Source organism: Mesocricetus auratus, unplaced genomic scaffold (assembly GCF_017639785.1).
Source record: "Mesocricetus auratus isolate SY011 unplaced genomic scaffold, BCM_Maur_2.0 Super-Scaffold_100007, whole genome shotgun sequence".
In the NCBI taxonomy this organism is placed as follows: domain Eukaryota; kingdom Metazoa; phylum Chordata; class Mammalia; order Rodentia; family Cricetidae; genus Mesocricetus; species Mesocricetus auratus.
Window position 1 is genome coordinate 34,226,430 of NW_024429191.1, and position 24,117 is coordinate 34,250,546.

Sequence of the window (24,117 nt, forward strand, 5' to 3'; positions counted from 1 at the left end):
AGGTGAAGTTAATTAATTTATTTAATTTAAAATTTTTTGAGTGTGTGTGTGTGTGTGTGTGTGTGTGTGTGTGTGTGTGTGTGTGAAGTGTCGGTTTGGGTGAGTGCTTCATAGAACCCATGTGGAGGTCTGAGGACAATACTATGGAGTCTGTTCTCTCTTTCCACCCTTTTTTTTCCCGAGACAGGGTTTCTGTGTAACAGCTCTGGTTGTCCTAGAACTCATCAGGCTGGCCTCGAACACACAGAGACCCACCAGCCTCTGCCTCCCAAGTTCTGGGATTAAAGGTGTACATCACCACTGCCTGGCTCCTCCCATCTTTATATGTGCACTTGGGATCAAACTAGGTTACCAGGCTTGTACAGCAAACACCTTTACCTGCTGAGCCCCCTCACTGGCCTGCTATTTTGAAGTTAAAAATAATATTTATTTTTGAAATGTGTGACTGAATATGTGATGTATGTGTGTCCAGTGCTCATGGAGATCAGAAGAGGTACTGGATCCCTGGAACTGGAGTTATACACCGTTGTGAACCTCCATGTGTGTGCTGGGAATAGAACCCATGTCTTCTGGAAGAGCAACCAATACTCTTAACCACTGAACCAGCTTTTTAGCACAGAGCACAGTTCCCACCCCTGACTTTCTGAGACATGTCAGCTAGTAACTGAAACTCTAATACAGGGGATTTGATACCTCCTGTGTAGCTTTCTGTTGTTGTTTTGAGACAGGGTCTCATTTTATAGCCCAGACAGTTTCAAATGTGATAATCCTCTTGTCTTAGTCTCAAAAACGCTGGGATTAACCAAAGTTGGGTCCTCTGCAAGGACAGTACATGCTCTTAACCACTGAACGACTCTCCATCCCTCACTATTTTTGACTGGCATTGAACTTACACAGACCTGCCTGCATCTGGCTACCAAGTACTGGGATTAAAGGTGTGTGCCACCACCACCCGGAAGCCTCACTCACTCTTGAATGACTAGCTCCCTTCCTGTGAGCTGACTAGATTCTATCTGCCAATTATTCTGGAAACCAGAAGCTCCAGGGCCCCACCTGAGTTCTGCAAACTCTTCTTGATTGCAAAGCAGATTGCTGTTTGGCTCCAGCACCGAACAATTGAGCCTGGGCCTCCCTCCTGCCACCCCTATCTAGGTGCATAAGTTGGGCTGGCTGACCCCTCACTGGCCTCCCAACCTAAAGCACTTACTCAGCAATGGGGTGCCTTTCAGTGTTCTGGATGTCACAGCCCTTTTTGTTCATTAACTCATGGTCTGTTTTCCTTGAAGATATAAAGCATCAGCACTTAAAAAAACAAAATCGCTTGTTCCATCATCTCTTGTTTACCAACCAAGCAGAAAGTTAGGGCCAACAAGATGTCTCAGCAAGCCTGACTACAGGAGTTCCATCCCTGGGACTCACATGGCAGAAGGAGAGAAGAAATAAATAAACATAATTACATTTTGTTGTTCTGTTTCAGACAGGGTTTCCCTATGATGCTCTGGCTATCCTGGAACTTACTATGTAGACCATCATGGCCTTGACCTACTTGCCTCTGCCTCTATAATGCTGGCATAAAAGTGTGCCCCACAGTTCTTGGCAAGAAGGAATTTTAAGTTCTGTTTTAATGCCTGCATTTATTTATGCGCATGGTTGTCTTGCCTGCATCTATCTGTGACTGTGCACCACTAGCATGTCTGGTGTACAGAAACCAGAAGAGGGCATCGGATTCCCAGGACCTGGACTTACAAATGGTAATGAGCTGCCTTGTGGGTGCTGGGAATTAACCCCAATTCTGGAAGAAAAGCCAGTGCTCTTAACCATCGAGCAATCTCTCCGGTCCCCTTATGTTTTTAAAGGAGAGGATGAAAGGCACTGAGTGTCCAGCTCCCTGGGATGAGATGAAGGAGATCATGTTCTCAGACAAGAAGTAAAAAAGCTTCGCTGGACGGAGTGGCACAAGCCTTTAACCCCAGCACTTGGCAGGCAGAGGCAGGTGGAATCTATGAGTTCGAGACCACCCTGGTCTACAAGAGCCAGTTCCAGGACAGCCTCCAAAGCCACAGAGAAACCCTGTCTCGAACAACCAAAACAAACAAACAAAAACCTAAGGCTTCCTCTAAGGTTCTGGAATGTCTGCTTCCACCACCGGCTTCCCACAGCCCACTGGAGTCATTTCTCCCGAACGAGCTTCCTCGGAACAACCCACGTGCCTCCAGCCTCACAGAGCATCAGACTAGTCTTGTGGGCTCAAGGTTAGCAAAGGCTGCCTGCCATTCTGCTCATTTGGGTGCCAAAGCGAGCTTCATTTGATACCATGCGATAGATATGTGTCAAGCCTCATTGGAGCTGCTGCAAAGGAAGACTTTGCAGATCTTATAATTCAGTGTGTGAAGTAAGCAGGACATGCTAATGGGATGGATAACTGTTTTAAAATAAATAAACAACAAATAAAATACAGAAATTACGTTAGCCGGGCATATACACACCTATTATACTACATTTGGAGAAGTGGAGGCAGAGGATCAAGAGAGTCCATTATCCTTAAGAGCTGGCTAAATTGCTCAGCAGGTAAAGGCACTTGCAGCCAAGCCTGATGACCTGAGTTTGATTCCTGGGACTCACATGGTAGAGAGAACCCACTCCTGAAAATTGTTCTTTGACCTCCACACACAGCTGTGTGGTGATGCATGTACCCTGCTTCCAAATAAATGAAAGTTAAAATTTGGTGGCACATGCCTTTAATCCCAGCACTCAGGAGGCAGAGGCATTCTGATCTCTGTGAGTTCGAGGCCAGCTTGGTCTACACAGTGAGTTCCAGGACAGCCTCCAAAATAATAGAGAAACCTTGTCTCAAAAAATAAAATAAAAGACTATGCACAACTTTGGGGAAAAGAAAGAAGAAAGAAAAGGAAGTCTCTTTGGGAGTTCTTTTCATTGTCTCCTTAATAAATCTACATTCCCTATGCTCAAAAAATAAGGCGCAATAGAGTTGAGGTAGAAAGTGTTGAATACTCTGGGAACTAATAAAACCTGGGTTCAGGTGTGATGGTGCACACTGTAAGCCCAACACTTGGGAGGCAGAAGCAGGAAGATCTCAGAGTTTGAGGCCAGTCTGGTCTACCCGATGAGTTCCAGGAACAAACAAATAAAAAAAAAAAAAACCCAATAACAAAACAACCCAATGAATCTGAAAAACACTCAAGAAGTGACATTAGCAGAGTCCTGAACTGTAGAAGAGGACTAGCTAAAGTGGGAAGGCCGGGGTGGGGGTGGGGGGGTGTGGACATCACACAGAGAAAGCCTGCAGGTGAGGCTGAACTGCAGGCTGAGAACAGGAATCATTCTGTCCAGCCAAGGAAGACAGAATCAGAAGAGCGGCCAGAGGATGAAATGGGTAAGTTCCAAGTCCCTAAAGGAATTTGAACTTTAACCTGAGGGCAAATGGACGCTGCTTGGTGGAGAACATCTCTCAGGAACAAACCTACCAGATCTGCTTCAAAGGGGATCAAATCCAGGGCTTTGGCATTTATTAAGCAGGCACTCTGACACAGTTTTTATTTCCTGACAAGCTCTCACTGTACATGGGCTGTCCTGGAACTCCCTCTGTAAACCAGGCTGGCCTCACACACATGGGTGATCCTTCTGCTTCAGCCTCCCCAGGGCTGGAATTACAGGATGAGCCACCATCTCTAATCCAGCTGCTTATACCTCCTCTTTCTCTTCCTCCTTTTGAGACAGGGTCTTCCATGGCTCATGCTGGTCCAGTGTATGATCCTCCTGCCCATTTATGTGGTGCTGAGGCTGGAACCCAGGGCTTCATGGTACAAGACAAGCACTCTACAAACTGAGCTATATACTCCATTCTTTTTTATTTTTTAAACTTAAGATATTCACTAAGTTGCTCAGGCTGACCTGGAATTTGTGAGTCTCCTTCCCTTGTACCCCAAGTAACCAGATCACAGGTCAAGCCACTAGCCTTAATGCTCATCCCTTTGCCTGTTTGGTTTTAGGGGAAGGGTATTTTTTGTTTGTTTGTTTGTTTGTTTTGGGTTTTTTTGTTTTGTTTTGAGACAGTGCTTCACTTTGTAGCTCAGACTATTAGTTATTTGTGTGTTCCTGGGGGGTATTTTTTCTTTTGTTTTTGAAGCAGGATTTCGCTGTATAGTGCACCCTGACCTAAGTTGTACAACCTAGACTGACCTTGAACTTGTTATCCACCACCTCAGCCCCCTTAGTTACCTTAGCCACCCCAGAATCCCTGGAATTTAAGCCTCCCCTATGTGGACTGTACAAAGCACTTTGCTTTCTTATACATCCAAGGACCAACTGCCCAGGGGTCCTTCCACATCAACTATTAATCAAGAAAATGCCCCCACAGACTTGTTCACAAGCCAATCTGATGGAGGCAATTCCTCAACTGAGGCTCCCTCTTCCTAGATGACTCCAGTTTAGGTCAAGTTGACAAAAACAAAACAAAACCAAAACAACCCAATCCAACCAACATACTTAATAAATGTAGTCCTTCAAAACCCAAAGTCTGGCCGGGCGGTGGTGGCACACGCCTTTAATCCCAGCACTCGGGAGGCAGAGACAAGTCGGATCTCTGTGAGTTTGAGACCAGCCTGGTCTACTGAGCGAGTTCTTAGACAGACTCCAAAACAATACAGAGAAATCCTGTCTCGAAAAACCAAAAGTCTGAGTATTGTAGCTCACTCCCAGATCATACAGAACAAAAGACAACAAAACAACATAGACTAGAGACTGGTTTCTGGTGCCTTTTTTGCCATGAATTTGCTGTGGGAATTTTCATAAAAGACTCCAGTGTTGCTAGGCCTCAGGGACTTAAGGTTTTAGAATAGTGACATTAATCGAGACCCTATGGTGTCAGCCATAGCCACGTGCCTCCATGTGTTATAAGAGTTTTCTGGGCTGGGCGTTGGTGGCACACGCCTTTAATCCCAGCACTCGGGAGGCAGAGGCAGGTGGATCTCTGTGAGTTTTGAGGCCAGCCTAGTCTACAAAGCGAGTTCCAGGACAGTCTCCAAGACAATACAGAGAAACCCTGTCTCGAAAAACAAACAAACAAACAAACAAACAAACAAACAAACAAACAAAAAGAGTTTTCTGGCGTCTAAGCTCTTCTTCAACACAATGAGTTTGTTTACTTATTTATTTATTATTGTGCTGGAGGTCAGAGGGCAACTTCCAGAAACCGGTTCCTTCTTCCCATCCTTGGTTCTGTAGATGAAACTCAAGTTTGCACAGCAAGGACTTCTATCTCCTGAGACATCTCACCAGCCCCACAACGAGGTTTGAGGAAAGCTCCTTGAATACAGAAAACACCTTCCAAATCCCACGGGTCACACTGACTTCCTGAATCATCGGAAACACACATTACCAGGAGGCATTTCTGAGTCAGGAGATTTCTACAAGGCACCCAATCCATCACAAGACCAAGACTGAGGTCATGTGACTTAGAATCCCTTCTGAAGGCAGAGGCTCGGCGGAATGCCTTGGAGACTACCACACAATGATTCTGGTGGGCAGCTCTAGGAATTTATTCCCTACTGCAGGAATCTCTCCTAACAGCTTCCTAGCCCTCTGTGGCAGCTAGGCAGGAAGCATAGCTTCCCTGTTGTAGCCCCTTTAAACCTGAAAGCCCCTATCTAGAGCTGCCTAGCTTGACCTTATATGAAAATACCAATTTAATGATTGATTCAACAAATATTATACGCGTGTCACGTACCTCTGAGTTTCGGGGGCTAGGTTCACCACTTAGAAACTCATCATTCAGTCAGAGCCAGTGGGACCCTAGAGATCATTAACGAATCACATCATGGCATTTGCGGAAACTGAGGCTCAGCGAGGGAAAATAATGAGTTTAGGACCACAGAGATGAACACATAGTTTTTATGTAATAACTAAAAGGGGAGTGTTTTCTGGTCCTTACCCAGCTGAACCATTATCCATAACTTAACCAAGGAGAAGGCTGAATTCAAAACCACACATTCCTCTAGTTTGCTAGGGAATGACTGGACCTATGACCTCATGCGTGCTAGTCAACTACTAAACCACTGTGCAACATCCTCCAGTCGACACCGGATTCCTCTCTGTAGCTACGGTTGGTCTTTTTTTTTTTTTTTTTTTTTTTTTTCGAGACAGAGTTTCTCTGTATTGTTTTGGAGGCTGTCCTGGAACTCGCTTTGTAGACCAGGCTGGCCTCGAAGCTACGGTTGGTCTTGAACCTGTGCAATCCTTCTGCTTCAGTTTTTTGGATTCTGCGTTTACAAGTGTTGAGCCTCCATACCTGGCTCACACATTGCTGCGTCTGCACTAAATGGGTTTGATGTTCTTTTAAGTTCTCCGTACCCAGGGCAAGATCCCCAGTTTTTAGAGGTTGGGAAAAGAGCTGCGTCCTGGGTGCTGTCTGGAGCCCTGGCCGCGCCCATCTCTAGCTCTTCCCTGGCAGCTGACTCCCTTCTCTCCCTCCTCAGCTTGTGTCACTGTCGCCCCGGGCTTAGGGAGAGGGAGGAAAATGGGGCGGGAATGTCTAGTCCTTGAAATCCCAGTCGCCTTGCCATTCATTGGCTAGGAAGACCCTGGTCTAGCTGCGGATTGGCTACCGAGAAGGGCTTGAAAGGTGGCTGAGCGCTTTGGACACCTCAGACGGACTGTGGCCATCCTGAGCCGCCCGCCATGGCCTGGCTCCTACGGGCATCCTGCCTTCTGTCCCTGCTCCTGACCGGGTTCGTTCCCCCGGGCCTGGGACAAGAGAAGTCCAAGGTGAGTGAACCTCCAGGGCGCAAGGCGAGTTCACTGCGCCCAGATGTCCACTGCGCGGCTGGGAGAGCCACCGTTTCCCCAGAGGCACCGGGTGCTCCCACCTCGCCCTGATTCGGGGACCCCACCCTGCGACCTTCGGTCTCTGTGTCCCTCCTTGAGTTCATAGGTTCTCCACTGTCATCTCGGGTTCGCCTTGCCACATCTAGTTACCTTGCACCGACTGTTTTATTTAGCGGGCTTTGGAGAGGGTGTGGGTTTTTATTCCCCTCAGACATCAGGAGAGTGCAGCTGGTGGCCATCCTGAAAAATTGCTGAGGGTGGGGGGTGGACTGATAGCCTCTTCACTCATCGAAGGCTCTGGAAACAGACATCTGTGACAGGAAGAGTTTTGACTTGGAGGCACATCCCTTTCTGGGCCTCAGTTTCTCCATCAGCAGGGAGAAGAGAGAGAATGGTTGAAGGCTATGGAACCCTCTAGTTGCCTTCCCTATTCACAGCCCACTGGTCAGCCACGTAGCAAACACTGTAGCTAGAGAAGTCAACGCTGGCCAGGCAGAGACTTCTGGAGCTCAGCTATGCTGGTCCAGCTGTGGCACCCTGAGCCAGAGGAGGAATGGGGAGGTTGAAGGCAGTTGACCTGGCATGCTTATGTCCTCAGTCAGGCCTGGGTGGGCTCTGTAGACCTCTCCTCTTCTCTAGGGTGAGGGGCAGTAAGAGTCAGACCCAAGGAAAGAGAGAGCTGTCACACACACACACCACACACACACACACAGAGAGAGAGAGAGAGAGAGAGAGAGAGAGAGAGAGAGAGAGAGAGAGAGAGAGAGAGAGAGAGAGAGAGAGAGAGAGAGAGAGAGGCTCTAGCTTTGAGTTTCTTAGTTTCTAAAATCCTTTGGGTCTTCATTTAAGATCTTGAAAGTCTACAATGCTGTTTCCAGAATCTGTCCACCTCTTGGAGAGTCCCAAGAGTGGTTCCTGTTTTTAAGGCATTTTCTGCCCTCAGCTCCTTAGTCTAAACATATGGGATACCTGCAAAGCCTCCATTTTCTCTCCAATCCCATTCCTAATCACCAGCTCAGTAGGCATTTTCTAGAACAGAGACAGGACGGAGTTCAAGATTAGGGTGTGGAGCGTGGGTGGGGGTGGACTGGGACACTACCCTGTACCTTCAGTGTGGGGATAGCTTAGGGTGGGGGTAGTGGGTTAAATCCTGTCCTAAGGAGGCTACGGGTAAGCACACAGTCCTGTGTTGTCTGTGCAATCACGGTGGGAAGAGAAAGAACCGAATGGTCTAGAAAAGTCTTAGGGTGAGGTGTGATCTTATCTCACAACCAGCTGAGCTTGTGGCTCATGGCAGCCCAGGCATGCCCATCTGACCTCCCAGATCCTCAGAGTTAACGAGCTGCTTTCTGGCTTCTGAGACTCAACCACTTGCTTTGTCCCAACTTCAGGACAAGGCAACAGGGAGGGGACACGTGCAGACCCAAGGTGATATAGCCAGAGGAAGATGTCCTCTTGAAGGAGAGTAACAGGAGGGGAAGTCCTCTGTCTGGTCCAGCTGAGAGCTGCAAAAGGCTTTGCAGAGCTGCAGACTAACAGCTACTGACGTGGAATCCTAGTAACCGCTGGTTTCTAGGTGACTGCACAAGGCAGAGAGCATCATGGGACCACAGGCTGACGTCAAGGCTGAAGGGCCTTAAGTGGCCCTGAATCCCACTCCATCTCACAGCGGACAGGCTGGAATCCTGGGGGGGAAGGGGGTTGTCACACACTACCAGAGGCACAGCTGGGCCCAGTTGCAGGTCTCCAGTATCTCAGCCCTGTCAAGTTCACATCACACCAACAGGCGTGAGAAGATGGAACAGGGGAAGGCATGGACCAGCAGTCCTAGGCAACCAGATGCCTTGTTGAGTGTTACTCATCCCCCCTCCCCCCAGCTCTCAACCCATTCCTCTCCTCTCTTGTTCCTGGTGTCCTCTCAGTACTCTTTTCTGGACCCCTGGTGAAAGAATAGGGCTTTGGGATTCTGTGAATCCAGAGGAAGGTGCCAGGCTTTGTGGGGAATCCAGCTAGAGAGCACCAGACATTTATGACTCCCTCCTCACAGACCCCCCCAGCCCAGCCTGAGCCCCATTCCCCCCTATAGAAAGCAGTTGTCACTATCCACTTCTTAGGGCAGCTAGCAGACATCTAAGGCAGCTTCTTACTGCGATGGAGGGAGGGGCCTCTTGTTCCTTCCTGCTGATAGAGTAAGCTCCATGTCCTACTGGCCCAAGCCTGTTCTGATCTGCTCAGTTTCTCAGAATCATTTCAAGGGTTGGGGAGACAACTCAGTGAATGAAATCATTGTCATGAGAGGCTCAAATCCCCAAGCGCCATGTAAAAGTCAGTCATGGCCACAGGTGTCAACAATGGCGGAGGGGGGGGGGTTGTTGGGAGCAGACACAGGCAGATAGATCCAAGAGCTTACTGGGCAGCCTAGCCAAACATTGAGCACAAGCTGGAGAGGGCCAGTGACAGAGCTCAGTGGGTGATGATGCTTGTAGCCAAACTTGACCACTTGATTCCCGGGACTCACATGGTAGGAATGAAATGACTGCCATCCTTGATCTACATATGGATGCTATGTATGGCATCATCCCCCAAAGTGAATAAATGTAATGAAATAACTTAATGGAGAAAGTCTCATAGTTCTCTCCTTTGGCTTCTATATGCAGATGTACAGCCAAACAAAACAAAATAACAAAAAGAGGCAGATGGGATTATCCTCTTAGACCAAAGCCCAAAGAATTAAAGTGACTTGCTCAGTGCTTCACTGCCAGTGAAGACAGAATCTAATTCAAGGGTCTTCCCATGTCCTCTACTATCAAAACTATACGGAGAAGCTGGACCTCCCGTTGTTTCAAAGCTCCCATTATTCAGTCAACCCCTGGGGTGCTCTCCTCACATCTGGGATTCAGCACGGGGTGCGGGCGGTGAGGCAACATGCAGGGAGGCAGCAGGGTTGCATCCTGCTGATTGGACTGTGCCGTTCTTCTGGAGGCAGGAGGTTCCTATGCAGTCCAGGCCGGCCTCGAACTCTCCACCTCCCGCTTCCCGATGTGCACCCCAAGCTTGGTGCCGTTTGTCTCTTAGGGTAGAAGTGATCCTAGCTGGGACCTCAGAAGCCTGGAGCAGGGCTGTCCAGCTGAGCACTCAGTCCTGGAATGTTAGACTCAGCCCCACAGCCCGGAGAGCTATGGGATGACCCAGTGAAGGCAGACTCACCCAGTCAGTCAGGTCTGCAGTGACTTTGTGACAGAGGCACTCTGCTGTGTCCCTAGCGCCTCCCACCCCCCAGTAACTCCTTCACCCAGTCAGGCTGAGAACCTTGCTCTGACAGCAAGTTTTTAGAACTAAGGGGAAGAGGGAATGATTTTTCCTTTCCCATGTGGCCCTCACATCTACTGAACCAATGACCTCTCCCCCTTTTCCGAGTAGCTCAGGTTTGTTGTGCATGTTGGGGATGAGGTGGGGTGGGGGATGGGGACGGGGCGACATCCTGCTGGCTGGCAGTGAACCCTTTCCTTCTCTCTGGGTTGAAAATGGCTAGCTCAGGGTTGAGTGAAAGCTGGGGACAGCACTGAGCTGGTGGCAGGGCTGGAATGGAACCTGGGCGCTCTGGCACACCCCATTGCACCCTGGGCTCCTCCCCTCTTTCTCCTGGAGTAGACTGTGGAGTGACTGGACAGGGAGGTGTATGACTCTTAACCTCTGCAGACTGTCCCATGTCTCCCTGCTCCTGGTCTCACATCCCTGCTTCATCTTTCACACCTCATCTCTCCAGTCCTCCAGACTGGTAGGCTCTCACTCATCTCAACATCTCGACACATCCTTTCTGTCCAGCACCGCCTTCCCGGCTACCTAGCAGAGACCTCTTCCTATCTGCCTGGACTACTGCAGCAGCCACCCAACTCTGCCTCTCATCCCAGCCCAACTATGAAATATGGAAGTGACTATTGCTAACCTCAGGGCTCCACAGTGCTCAATAAGTGCTTAATGCAAATACAGTGTTTATTAGTGGTCTCCTAGTTACAGGGATGAGGAATTAGACCTCAGTTTTAGTCCAGTTCCAGGTTTTACTGTCCTGGGTAAGTCATTCTCTCCCTGCTGGGAATCATCTGTATTCAGAAGGTGGAGAAATCTCCCTTTCCCAGATGTCTTCACTCTAATTGTTCCTGGCGTCCATCTTTTTCTCTTCCAGACAGACTGCCATGGAGGCATGAGTGGTACCATCTACGATTATGGGGCCCTCACCATTGATGGGGAGGAATACATTCCTTTTAAGCAGTATGCAGGAAAGTATGTCCTCTTTGTCAACGTAGCCAGTTACTGAGGTCTGACAGACCAATACCTTGGTAAGTGCTTCCTCATGCCTTGGGTATACGCATTTAAAGATTACTTTATGTTCCAGTGCTCTATCTGCATTGCAACTTTATGCCAGAAGAGGGCATCAGATCCCACTACAGATGCTGTGAGCCACCATGTGGTTGCTGTGAATTAAAGTCAGGACCTCTGGAAGGGAAGCCATGCTCAGCTGCTGAGCCATCTCTCTAGCTCACTTGAGAATACTTTAATCCATGATGTGCAAGGGGAAAGGGTGATGGTGGCTGAGACCAAAGTGCATATTCCAGCTCCACTGTATTTCATATTTTCTTAGAGATAATTATCTAAGCCCGAAGGCTGATGGACATATTCTAATAAGTTCCCAGCTACCCTTCTCACACCCAGGTAACACAGCTACCCTGACTGTGTGCTTTCTTGCTTTCCTTGACTGGAGTAAGAAACAGTGGCTGTCGTCGGGCTGGAGAGATGGCTCAGTAAAGAGTACTAGCTGCTCTTCCAGAGAGGTCACATGTTCAATTCCCAGCACCTACATGGCAGCTAACAACTGTCTGTAACTCCAAGATCTGACACTCTTACACAGACATACATGCAGGTAAAATACCAGTGCAAATAAAAGAAAATATATTTTAAAAAATGGTGGCTGCAGCTCATTCTGAGAATGCCTCCTCTGCCTCCAGCCCCGTCCTTGTGGGCCATTCTCTTAGCCCCACCCTGGAGAATGGGCCCCACTAGCTTAAAGCTCTAGAAGAAGTTGATAAGGAAGAGGTATGGGGTAGTGGTGGCATCCATTAGTCCGTTCTTTTGTTATTGTTTCTGTTTTGTTTTTGAGACAGGATTTTTCTACATAGCTCTGTTTTGGATGGAATTCAACCTGTAGACCAGGCTGGCCTCAAACTGCTGGGATTAAAGGCATACACCCAGTTCAATAGTTCATTCTTTAAAAGTCTAGCTCAGCCCTCCTCAGTACCAAGGCTCAGTATGTATAAACTAGGGCCACAAGGTTGGTGATGGCTGAACCCAGTATCTGCCTGGGGCCCTCACCTCCTTAAGTCAGTGTCCTCCATCCTTCCTTCCCAGTGAGGACAGAACCAACCAGGCCCAGCTTGATGTCTCTTGGGGCAATGCTTTGGAGCCAAGCAGACCCTGGCTACCTGGCTGGCACCTGCAGAGTTCCTAGATTTGTAGGCGAGGTGTATGGATCCAGTTCTGTGTCCTGTGCTTTTGGCCAGTCCTCGAACAGTACAGTACATCTTTGAAGAGATGGGCCAGGTGCTGGCACTGCACCCCAGTCTAGGGCTGCTGAGGAAACTGGAGAGCTGGCCAGGAACTCTTAGGTTCCTGAGTTCCCAGATGGGAGGGATGTTAATCCTGCCCTCACCACCACCCTAAGAAAGGCTCAGCCATCTGCCCAGGGGCAGATGGGAGAGCCCTCAGCTGACTGACCCAGGCAGTGGCCCAGCTCTGTGAGTAGTGACATGAGGAAGCACATTACTGACATTCTCCCAAGCCTCACTGTCCCCAGACTGGAGAAAGGACAGGACCCAAGTGCCAGCCCTGCCACTGAGTCCACCTGGGAAAATCCTCTCTCCTTGGGCCTCAGAAATTCCATGGATCTGGAGGGTGGGTGGGGAGCAGGCGATGACGTGGGCTTTTCATCTGTTCTCTGCTCTCTCCCTGGCTAAGAACTGAATGCACTACAAGAAGAACTTGGGCCATTCGGCCTGGTCATTCTGGGCTTCCCCTGCAACCAATTTGGCAAACAGGAGCCGGGCGAGAACTCGGAGATCCTACCCAGTCTCAAGTGAGTTCTTGTGGTTAGGGAAGGCGGCCTCTGTAGGGCAGAGGCATGGGAGGCTGCAGGGGTTGTGGCTGTCTCCATGGTAGTCATTCAGTCACTCTGCTCCCCCATGCCCATTCCAGGATGGGGCTTAACGGAAGAGGGCGAGGGGATGGGAAACAGAAGGCTATGGGGAACTGGTTGGGAGTCCTGAAGCATGTGGGGTGGCTTGAGATGGCAAATGCACCCTGTGTATGTAGGGAGCTGTCACCAGATAAAAGAGATTCCCAGTTCTCCCCCCACCCCCACAGTCCCTTCACCTCCTTTCTGAGCCACCAAGTACCTTCCTCGCAGGTATGTCCGACCGGGTGGGGGCTTTGTCCCTAACTTCCAGCTCTTTGAGAAAGGAGATGTGAACGGGGAGAAAGAACAGAAGGTCTACACTTTCCTGAAGGTGAGCGTGGGTCATCTGGAGGAACCTCCCCCAGCTGCTCGGGCCCCAGCCCATGCACCTCAGCCCCTAGGAATGCCCTGCACTGGTCTAGTTAGTACTCCCATGAGAGGGCTTGGCAGGCCCCGTGCTCCCTCAGCCCAATGTACAGAAAAGGCAGGGTCCACAGGGCAATCTGAAGGACCTGCAATCTTCCAGTCACTGCAGAGATGGGCAGTCGAGTATTCTAGCTCCCAAACTGGGGCCCTTCCTTCAGTTTTCTCGTAGGAAGGCTGAGGGGAGACCAGGAGGGCCCTCAGACAGGCTGACACCCTTGTCACTCCTCCACTAGAACTCCTGCCCTCCCACTGCGGAGCTCCTGGGCTCACCTGGCCGCCTCTTCTGGGAACCCATGAAGATCCATGACATCCGCTGGAACTTTGAGAAGTTCTTGGTGGGGCCGGATGGCATACCTGTTATGCGCTGGTACCACCGGACCACAGTCAGCAACGTCAAGATGGACATCCTGTCCTACATGAGGCGGCAGGCAGCCCTGGGGGCCAGATGGAAGTAACCGACGCCCCCACCCCTATCCCCTGTCCATTAGAGGGCCGAGGAGGAGCTCTTCAGGAAGGAACCCACATCCTAATCATTCTATACCCCTTCCCCAGGTCCCTTTTCTTATTACATAAGAGACAAGCCTGGCACAACTGTGTGTCTGTACCACTGTGCACACGTGACAATTGTGCCAGTGTGTACATGGCTACACAGTCATGTCTGCCTGCTTGATACCCAGGGATGGACCACCATGCTCACAGCTTGGTACTGGGGAACTGTACCTTTATGTTTTTTCAGCTTTCTGTTTAAAATGAGCCCAGCAAAAGCACCAAGTCCAGTGTCTTGCTCAAACCTGGACATCACCCTTGGGGCCAGCATTCCCATATTCTGACCACACCCACACTTAAGTCCCCATACACCTCTGGGTTCACTACACTGTCAGTCTCATTCACCTTTCCTGAAGTGCTCTCCCAAGTCCCCAACCCCATCCCACAGTGCTCCTGAGAACCAAGGCAACTGTGAGCGTGATGATCATGTACCCCAAGTCAGGGGTGGTGTCTCCATGAAGGAGGGGTCCGAAGCCCTTGTGGGCGGGCCTCCCCTGAACCTGTCTGTGGGCCAGCCCTTAGTGCATTCAGGCTTGGGCTCCCAGGCAGGGATACCACCCCTGCTCCTCTGGAGGACATGCTGTCCCTCACTTTGTCCATGGGCATCTCTCACACCCCACCTGCTCAGTAAAGTCCTTTCTGCAGCAGCTCAGCCTACTTGTGGTGGCTTCCTGGCATGGGAGGTGGGGGCCGGGGATGGAGACAGGAAGGGTGAAGGAAGGAGAAGGAGAGTGAGGAGGTGCACAGGGAGTGCTCTGGGGCCTGTGATTGGCTCCTATCTAGGCCCATACTGCAGCCCTTGCCCAGCCACTGGAGTCTATTACCAAGTTCACATTGGCTCAGTCTCACCTACCTTCCCAGGCATCGAGGGCTCAGAGAGGTTATCACTTCCGAAGGGCGGGAACTAAGGCTTACCCCAGCCCCAAGTCCTCTGATTCCCTGCCCAGGATCTTTCCTCTACCCTTGGGTGCCCCTAAGATGCTAGCAATATTCTCAGGACTATGCAAGAAAGGGATGCTGGAGGCGGAAGCAGTACTAAAAATACAGCATCCTATTGGCCATGAGGGCATGCAAAGAATACCAGTCACAAAATGGTGATTCTCAAGTTGGGTTTATGTCCAAGATCTGTGCGGGCCAAAGGCAGCTTCAGGCTGGGGCCCTTGAGCAGACATGGCTAACGTGGCCTTCATCCCAGTTCACGCTGGCTCTGAGGCTGCCATGGGTGCAGTGGAGTGCACGCTAGCTTCAGAACATGCCATCATTCTCTTCTGCTCTAGAGACAAAGCCCCCTTCCCACAACTCCTCACAGAGGGGTACGGAGAGGGGCATGATGCAGGTCATGCTACTGAGCTTGAAACAAAAATTATACATGCACATGAACTGGGTGTGGTCTCTGGAGAACCTGGAACCAATTCTTCAATGTTCTGAGAGGAAAGGGTGTTGGTTGCACCCCACTCTTAGGATGGACAGTCAGTGACCTCAGCAAGAGGGCAAGTCAAAGCCAGGTGAGGCCCCTTTGTCTTGGCAAGTGGCAGAGTACATTGAATTTCTCCTAGTTGCATCCAGAAGAACCTGGTAGAGGCTTCGTGGGTGGAGTCTCCTTAGTCTTGTAAACAGTTCGAGGTGGAGCTGGGGATGTAGGCTGCTTGCTCATCCCAGCCTCCGTTCAGCCAAGGCGTGGGCCGCACAGAACATGCACATGGCCTCTAGTTTCTCGGCAATCTGAGGTCAGCTGGCTCTGCAAGATGAAGGTGGAGCCAAATGACCCAATGCGGTCTCACTGAGGCCCCTCACAGTCATTTTTTGCAGACTCTAAATAAACAAAAGTTTTAAAGTTTTAAGATCACATGGTCTGGTCAGTCTCACACAGACGCCAACTCAGGCTTCCTCACCAGAGTAAACATCAGAGTTATTGTACACTACTGACTGTCAGGATGTCTCTAGGGCATTCATCATACTATCTACACCCAACGCTAAGGAGCACGTCATTTGTTACCCTGCAACAGAGGCGGGAACTAGAACAAAGAGTTACAAAAGCTTGTTTCAAGTCCCAGATTTACAATGTGCTGGAGCTGGGATTTGAACTCTGTCCATCTCCAAATCCCCAAAATAAGAACTGGAGGAGGGGTCACCCTCTGTCACTCACTAAAGCAGCCTCAAAGGACTTCAAAGACCCTCTGGGGAAATGACCAGCCAGTCTAATCCCTTCTTCAAGCACCAAGTTCTCCAGCCCTACCTGAGTCACCTGTGTGTGGCCTCTGCTTGCTCTATCTCCTGACCAAGCTGGCCTCGTTTCTGGACAATGACTTTTTCTAGGAAGTCCCTCTTCATGGACATGGCCTCCCTGTTGTATATACTCACTTCTCACAGTGGCCTTCCCTGAATCCCACAGGCTCAGTGCTTCCTGCAGAGAGCAAGGGCCCAAGTCCCCTGACTAGTTTGTAGCTCCAAGTCCTTTAACCTCTTTAACGGCAGACCGTGTGGCCAGATGGAGTTTTCCAAAGTTCCAACCTGGTTGTGTCACTGTGCTTTACAACCTCCATGAACCAGCCCTCCTGCCACTCTCTGAAAATGCCGTACACCTGGGGACCTCTGACATGTCTCCTACCTCCTTGATCGTGGCTCCTTCAGATGCTTAAATCAGTCACTTTCCTACACTCCTATTAAAACGCTATGACTTGGATCTTAAATGTTTTCCAAGAGAGACATTTGAGAGCTTAGTCACCAGCTAGCCCATGGTGCTCTCAGAATAGAACAGAGGAGATAGGGCCCCATGAACAAAATCAAAGTCACTGAGCAAGCACCCTTGAAGGGGACACTGGGACTCCAACCCCCTCTCACTTTCTTGTTTCCTGGTGAATAAGCCTACTCTGCTATATACTCCTACTAAGAGAGGCCATGCCACCAGAGATCCAAAGTGACAGGGCTAAGTAACCATGGGCTGAAACCTCTAAAATCCTAGTCAAAAATGTATCTTTCCTTTGTGTAAGTATATTATCTTGGGTGTTTGGGCCCAGGAATGGAAAGTTAAGTAACACAGAAAAATGTCGACGAAGCAAATTGCCAACCAAGGAAACTGCTGACCAAGAGAGGGATTAATCATCACGGAGTCTGAGATGTGATTCAGAGCCACAGAAAATGCCTAGACAGCTGTAAGCAAAACTAAATGGGCAGCTCTAGTGAGGGTTCAGAAGAGTTTAGTACTGACTGGTGTGTGGGCAGTGAGGTCAGGCTCATGACATTTTGGGTAGATATGAAGACCCTACTGGAAATTGGGTCACTTGTATTCTAGTAAGAACCTGTCCATGCCCTGACACTTGTGTGAGGTGGAGTTTTAAGTAACTATTGGATGGAGTAAAGGTTAAGGTCATACAGTGTTCTGGCAGTGTCATGGCTACTGCTGACTGCCTTCAGCCAAGAACAGGAGCAAAGGCAGGGCAGACAGATTAAAAATCTACTGTTCCGCCGGGCAGTGGTGGCACACGCCTTTGATCCCAGCACTCCGGAGGCAGAGAAAGGCGGATCTCTGTGAGTTCGAGGCCAGGCTGGACCGACAGCCTCCAAAACAATATAGAGAAACCCTGTCTCGTAAAAACCAAAAAAAAAAAAAAAAAAAAAAAAAAATCTACTGTCCCACAGGGGAGGGCCTAGGCCCTGCCCCAAATGATGTAACAGACTTTGATGATCCCCCATGGAAGGCCTCAACTTCCCTGGGGAAAAGAAAGGGGATGGGATAAGGGGTTGGTGGGGGGTGGGGAAGAGAGAGGGAACTGGGATATGTAAAATAAGATTGTGTCTTGTTTAAATTAAAAGAAAAACATAATAATAACAACAAAACAAAAAACTACCATCAACTGGCTAGAAAAAAAAGCAACAAGTGTGTATACACCAAGGACGACCCTTAAAAAGAAGTAATTCAGGTGAGGGATGGCTCTGTGGTTAAGAGAACATACTGAGAACTCACATCAGATGGCTCAGTCATCTGTAACCCCAGCTCAAGGGGATCTGATAAGGTATGGTGACTCCCATTCAAAATCCTAGCACTTGGGCGATGGAAGCAGGATCACCAAAAGTCTGAGTCCAACTTGGCTTACTACACAGGATCCTAGGCCAGAAGGCCTAGATATGTAAGTCCCCCGATTTGAGAAGAGAACATGTGTGCCTTCAGGAGGGAGCTGCCTAGAGAACAACTTCCAGGAGATTTCTTTGCCGTGTTCACGTCCAACATACACATAGGCCCTTGACCACTGCAACTGTGACTCAAGCAGGCTCTGGCATAGTTCTAATTGGCAGTAGATGTTGGCATTTGTCCACATTATGGTAGTTTGGCAGGTGTTATAGGGTCATGGCTTCCACCCAGATTTCAAAGGAAGGCCTGGGGGGCAGGGGCAGGCAGTGTGTGTTGCAGGATCCAAGTCCCGGTGGGCAACCCCAGACAGGGTAGTAGGTGAAATTGTGAGGATGATGTCTAAGCTGTACTGGAGACCCCAGGAACTTAGAGATGTCAGGAGTGTAGAATGTAGGTCGGTGAGGAGCCATGCGCACCAAGTACAGTCAAGGTGACAGCCCAGGACTATGGAGCTCTTGCTTGATTTCTGGGTTTTATCTATGACACACACTCTCTCTCCTTTCTGAAAGAGGAATAGTTACTCTCTGTCTGGTCCAACACTGTATACTGGAAGCATGAAACTTTCTTTTTGGATTTTTGTTTTGTTTTGAGATAGGGTCATGGCACAGGCTAGCCTCATACTTGCTATGTAATCAAGGATGACCTTGAACTCCTTCCTGGTCCTCTAGCTTCCACCTCCCAAGCGATGGGAATATAGTGAGTGCCACCATACGGTCTCTTTTGTTTGTTTGTAAGTGCTCACAGATGAGTCTGCCTTGAGCTTCAGAGACTGGGCTTTGAAGCAATGCCAGAAGAATCAAGATCATGGGGACTCCGGGAGACCACCTACATGCACTATGCATTGTGAGATGGACACAAGCTTAAGGAGTCAGAGACAGAATGGCCCCAAATGCCTTAGTCACCAGCCTGTAGGTAGCTGGGAATGGTGGAACTTTAGGAGGTAGGGGAAGTTGGGTCATTACAAGTATGCCCCTACAGAGGACACAGGGTCTCCCAGCTGCTCCTTCTCTTTCTTTTTTCGCTTCCTGGCCATCAGGAGGTAGAGAGATGGCTTCTGCTGTGTTCTCCTGCACTGACACACTGGCCTCAAAGGCTCAAAGTGACTGAAATCTGTGAAACCTTGAGACCAAGCCCAATCTTTCCTCCTTGGAAGTTGATTGTCACAGGCATGTGCCAGAGACAGAAAGTTGAGTGATACCTGAGGTCTTTGAGGCAGACATTGTTCTCTGCAAGAACATACCCTAGCCCTCTCGCTGCCTCCACAAAACTTTCCTGGCCCTGCTCCAGTCAGGCACCTTGACCTCTCTCACAGAACCCTGCTCTCCTGGGTGCTCGAGTGAATCAACCTATGTGAGCACTGGAATTCTCTTTTGCCCTCATCAGGATAGGGACTTTTGAGCAGTGCTAGTTCCTAGCACAGTACTAGAGAGCGAATGTCTGTTCCTTCCGGTCATTTCTAATTCCAGTCAACATCTTTCCTCTCTCAATACTATTCCAGGAAGCTGGGCTCCATGTCACCAAGCTTACAAAGTAACAGCATCTGCAAACTGGGTCAATGCTGGTGGGTGAAAGCTCTTTCCACCAGGGACCCACACTCACCTGGTTCTGCAGGCCTGTCTGGGGGCGGGTCCATCACTTGGGAGGTGGGATTCTGAATCCCTGCACAGGGTGGGCGCCAGGTGTACTCTGCCTGTAACAAGATGAGAACTTATGAATTCACAACTGCCAGGCAGTGGTGGCACATGCCTTTAATCCCAGAACTCGGGAGGCAGGCGGATCTCTGTGAGTTAAAGGTCAGCCTGGTCTACAGAGTGAGTTCCGCAGGCTCCAAAGCTACAAAGAAACCCTGTCTCAAAATAACAAACAAACAAAAACCCAAAAACACAAAACAAAACGTACTTCCCTTTAGCCCTTTAAGCCAGGTGTGTCGGTGCACAACTTTAATCACAGTGCTGCAGTGGCAGAGGCAGGTAGGTGGATTCCTGATTTTGAGGCCAGTCTGGAGTACAAAGTGAGTTCCAGGACCGCCAGGGATATACAGAGAAACTGTCTCAGAAAAACCAAAAACCAAAACCAAACCAAAACAAAAAACCCTCAAAAAGAAAAGAATCCACAACCACATTCCAGAGCTACAGCAGCAGCCACAGCCAGAGCAGTCCTAAATGCATAGGAACAAAGTACCAACTCTCACTCAGCTGAGAAAGCGGCCAAGAGTAGCTGTGAGTCCATGCTTCCCTTCCCTCTCATGTTTTTTGAGATAGTCTCACTCTGTAGCCCAGGATGGCCTACTATCTCACTATGTTGCCCAGGCTGGCCTCAAACTTGAGGGCAAATTTCTTCCCTCAGCTGTGCCGGGGTTACAAGAGCCAATCTTGCTTGACCAATCTCACAGCAGTGTTTACGTATGCATAAGGGGGAAGCTATAAGAGGCCAGACAGGAGGTGACTGTACCTACCCAGAGATTGCAGAAGGAGGGAGTGGACGAAAGATGAGGGAAAAGGAGGAGGAAAGGGAAGGCGGGAAGAGAGAGAGGAGAGAGAGTGAAGGGGCAGAGGAAGAGAGCGAATGAGTAAGGGTCAGACCTGACTCAACTGAAGGTGAAGAGATGCGGAAGCAAACCCCCAGCTGGGGGCTGATGGCAGTCCTTCCCAGTCTGCATTCTTACTGCCACCTCCTCCCTTTGACAGCAGGGTGCTGAGCAGCTGGCGGCTGCAGAATCTGGTCTCCAGGGAGAGCAGCCCAGGGCCAGGCCTGGACACCTGCCCACAACCACCTTGCCTCTGAGAAACCGCTGGGACAGCAGGCTCCCAACCCCCTCTTGGTCTTCCTTCCTAGATGGAATCTGCCGGAAGGAGGGACGGAAGGAGGGCCGCAGACTCACCAGATGGAAGAGGTGAGAGTTGGGGAGTGGGGGCGGGTGCTCCATGGGCATGGCGGGTGTAGGGTAGCGGATCTGGGACCAGTCCTTGAAAGCGTGGTGAGGCACAATGGCTGGCATGGGGGGGTAGGCATAGGGATAGGCCCCAAAGACGTGATCAGGGTGGGGTTCGACGTGGTAACGCTCTCCTGAGGCCTGCAAGAAAGGATCGTTATCTGCCTCTGGCCACCAGACAGTGGCACCCACCTCGTTGCCCTGCAGCTGCAAACTCAGCTCTCAGAAGGCAAGGGAGGCTGGGACACAGGTAGGATGGGGGACCTGGACACAGATGACTGGTAATGACGGTCAGTGAGCAGTCTTTCCCGTGGGCCCCCACTCCCTGAAGGTGGTCAGGCAGGGCAGGCTGCCCATCCCCTCCAGCTGCTCACCTTCGCTTTCCTCTTCTGCTGCTTCAGGGCTTCTCTGGCCTTCTCCTCATCTTTGAGTGCTTTGAGCTGAGGATGGAGACAGGCGGGATTGTACAGGCGGTTCAGAGCAGGTGCACGCCAAGGCCTCCCCACCCTGAGGGCAGACGGCTGCGCCCAGGGCACCACTCAAGTCTGGGAAGTTCCAGGAAGGGCACTAAGGGGCACAGCAGAGGCTGGGTTGTGAGCTGCAGGGCCCCTGCGCTTCCTGACCTGAACACAGGCCAGAGGTACAGTCCAAGTGCTTTCCCGCTAGCGTCTTCTCATTCTACCTCAGTAATTTTGCTCCTCTAGGCATCAACTTTGGAGAGTCAGAGATAGTGACAGCTTAGACCACAACACTGTACAAAGTTCAGAGGACAAGGCACTAGCAGAGCCGCGGCAGGAGAGCTGGGTGCAGTCTAGGTCCCCAGGGCCTTCTAACCCCATATGGCCAGGGCGTGCTCTTACCTGAACATTTGACAGGGTGACCTGGGCCTGCAGCTTCTCTACCTGCTTCTTCAGCTCTTCCTTCTCTTCATTCATGCGTTCACGGTCACTCCGCTCCCTCTGGAAGTCCTCCTCAAAGATCTTTACCTGGAGGGAATTGGGAGGTGGGGGGGTCAGGGCAGCCTTCAGGAAGCTGCAATGCTCAGGCCCAGACTCCATGCTTTTCACTGGGCTGTTGGGGAGGAGCTGGGGGCACTGGAGACTAGAGTAGGGACCCTGTAGCCCAAATCCAACTTCACTAGAGTAATCCTGTGTTCTTATTTTTTTTTAAAAGATCTTATCTATTTATATAGTGTTCTGATTGCATGTATGCCTGTGCACCAGAAGAGGGCATCAGATCTCACTATAGGTGGTTGTGAGCCACCATGTGGTTGCTGGGAATTGAACTCAGGACCTTTAGAAGAGCAGCCAGTGATCTTAACCTCTGAGCCATCTCTCCAGCCCCAATTTCATGGTCTTCAGTCTTACACTCTGAACTTTATTTGAACAAAGGGATCATTGACTTAGAAAGTAGAAACATGATGGCAGGCCCACAGAGAATGGATGGCAGAGCTAGCACAGGGGAAGGCTGGCTGGTCCCCTGGGCTGCACCAGCTCTCCGAGCCTCACCTGCTGTTTCAGCAGCTCATTCTGTGTCATTAGCTCCTGCTTCCTCAGGTGGCTCCCAGCCCCTTCTGGGCATCCAACAGCTGGTGGTGGTGGTGATGGAGAGGCCTGGAGGCTGAGGGCGTCCTCCAGGGCCTGGGGTCAGGAGAGAAGGGACAGGATCAGCAGCAGGCCTCCCTGGAAGTCAGAGCCCTCTGAAGGCCACTCCTGGAGAACCTCTTTCTGACAGAACAGTAATTCTAACTGTAACCCCAGCAACAGTGGTTGTTAACCAGCCCTACCCATCAACATCATACATGGACCACTGTCCTGAAGCCTCTTCATTATCCTGTGGAGCAAAGGGTAGGACCTCATGCCCATTCTCCACATATGGAAACTGAGGCCCAGAGACCCACTGTGACTGTGCTGAGTGTCCCATTTTCTGTCAACTTGACACAAGCCAGAGTCATCTGAGGAGAGGAAACCTCAACTGAGAAAATGCCTGCACCAAACTGGCCTACAGGCAGGCCTTTGAGGCATTTCTTGCTTAGTGATTGATTTGGGAAGGCTCATCTCGTTGCAGGTGGTCCCACCCCTGGGCTGGTCACCCTGGAGTGTATACTGAAGTGGGCTGAGCAAGCCATGAACAGTAACACTGTAAACAGTATTCTTCCATGGTTTCTGCTTCAGTTCCTATGCACAGATTCCTGTGCTTTCTTTGTTGTTGTTTTGTTTTTCAAGATAGGGTTTCTCTGTAGCTTTGCAGCCTATCCTGGAACTCACTCTGTAGACCAGGCTGGCCTTGAGCTCACAGAGAACAGCCTGCCTCTGCCTTGCTCCCAAGTGCTGGGATTAAAGGCATGTGCCACCGCCACCTGGCTACCAATGACCACTTTTTTTTTTTTTCCGAGACAGGGTTCCTTTGTATTGTTTTGGAAGCTGTCCTGGAACTTGCTCTGTAGACCAGGCTGGCCTCGAACTCACAGAGATCCACCTGCCTCTGCCTCTGCCTCCCGAGTGCTAGGATTAAAGGCGTGCGGGTCACCACCGCCCCTAATGACCATTTTTAAATTTTAGTTTCATTTTATTACTGTAATCTCAATTCTTTTATAATTAAACCTAGTTCTTTACGTACTTAAGAACAAGTCCTGGCTCTGTCTGTGCTCTTAATCCTCAGGCTAACCTGAGGTCTTCCTGTACAAAGACCTCTGAACAGGCCTGGCTCAACTTTTCGTACCCAAGCCATAGAAAGCAGCCTACCTCTGTGAGAGAAGCGACCTCATCTGACAGCTTCTTCAGGATTCTTGGCCTTAGCAACTCTCCCTGTTACATGAGCCTGGTCTGCAATTGCTACTTAGTTTCTATTTTACCAAACAACCCTGAAGATCAGACAGCGCTGGGGGGGAGGGGGCAGTCAGGGATGATGGTACACGCTTTTACTACCAGCACCCGGGAGCCAAAGGTGTGAGATCTCTGAGTTTGAGACCAGCCTAGTCTATAGAGTGAGGCTCCTTACTGAGCCGCTGGATCT

At 50.1% G+C, this 24,117-nt stretch overlaps 2 protein-coding genes across 7 annotated transcripts in view; one reads left to right on the top strand and one right to left on the bottom strand.

Moving 5' to 3' along the window:
• The first annotated feature begins 6,574 nt into the window (after nt 1-6,574).
• On the top strand, nt 6,575-14,688 carry Gpx3 (glutathione peroxidase 3). Its single transcript, XM_005067899.4, has 5 exons — nt 6,575-6,783; nt 11,027-11,180; nt 12,853-12,970; nt 13,301-13,400; nt 13,729-14,688. Exons 1-5 carry the CDS (start codon nt 6,697-6,699, stop codon nt 13,948-13,950), a joined length of 681 nt encoding a protein of 226 aa, XP_005067956.2. The 5' UTR covers nt 6,575-6,696; the 3' UTR covers nt 13,951-14,688.
• A 448-nt stretch (nt 14,689-15,136) lies between these two features.
• Tnip1 (TNFAIP3 interacting protein 1) overlaps nt 15,137-24,117 on the bottom strand; it is a 49,646-nt gene continuing 40,665 nt past the window's right edge. For 5 of the 6 annotated variants that reach the window (XM_021225880.2, XM_021225881.2, XM_013111677.3 and 2 more), the window contains 6 exons: nt 22,611-22,742; nt 21,963-22,088; nt 21,477-21,542; nt 21,052-21,243; nt 19,770-19,860; nt 15,137-15,853 (listed from right to left, as the gene is read on the bottom strand). In XM_021225880.2, the coding sequence (XP_021081539.1) occupies nt 15,819-15,853; nt 19,770-19,860; nt 21,052-21,243; nt 21,477-21,542; nt 21,963-22,088; nt 22,611-22,742 (642 nt within the window). In that variant the 3' untranslated portion in view covers nt 15,137-15,818. The remainder of the gene's footprint in view (nt 15,854-19,769; nt 19,861-21,051; nt 21,244-21,476; nt 21,543-21,962; nt 22,089-22,610; nt 22,743-24,117) is intronic. The other variant, XM_005067757.4, reaches the window with a different exon arrangement.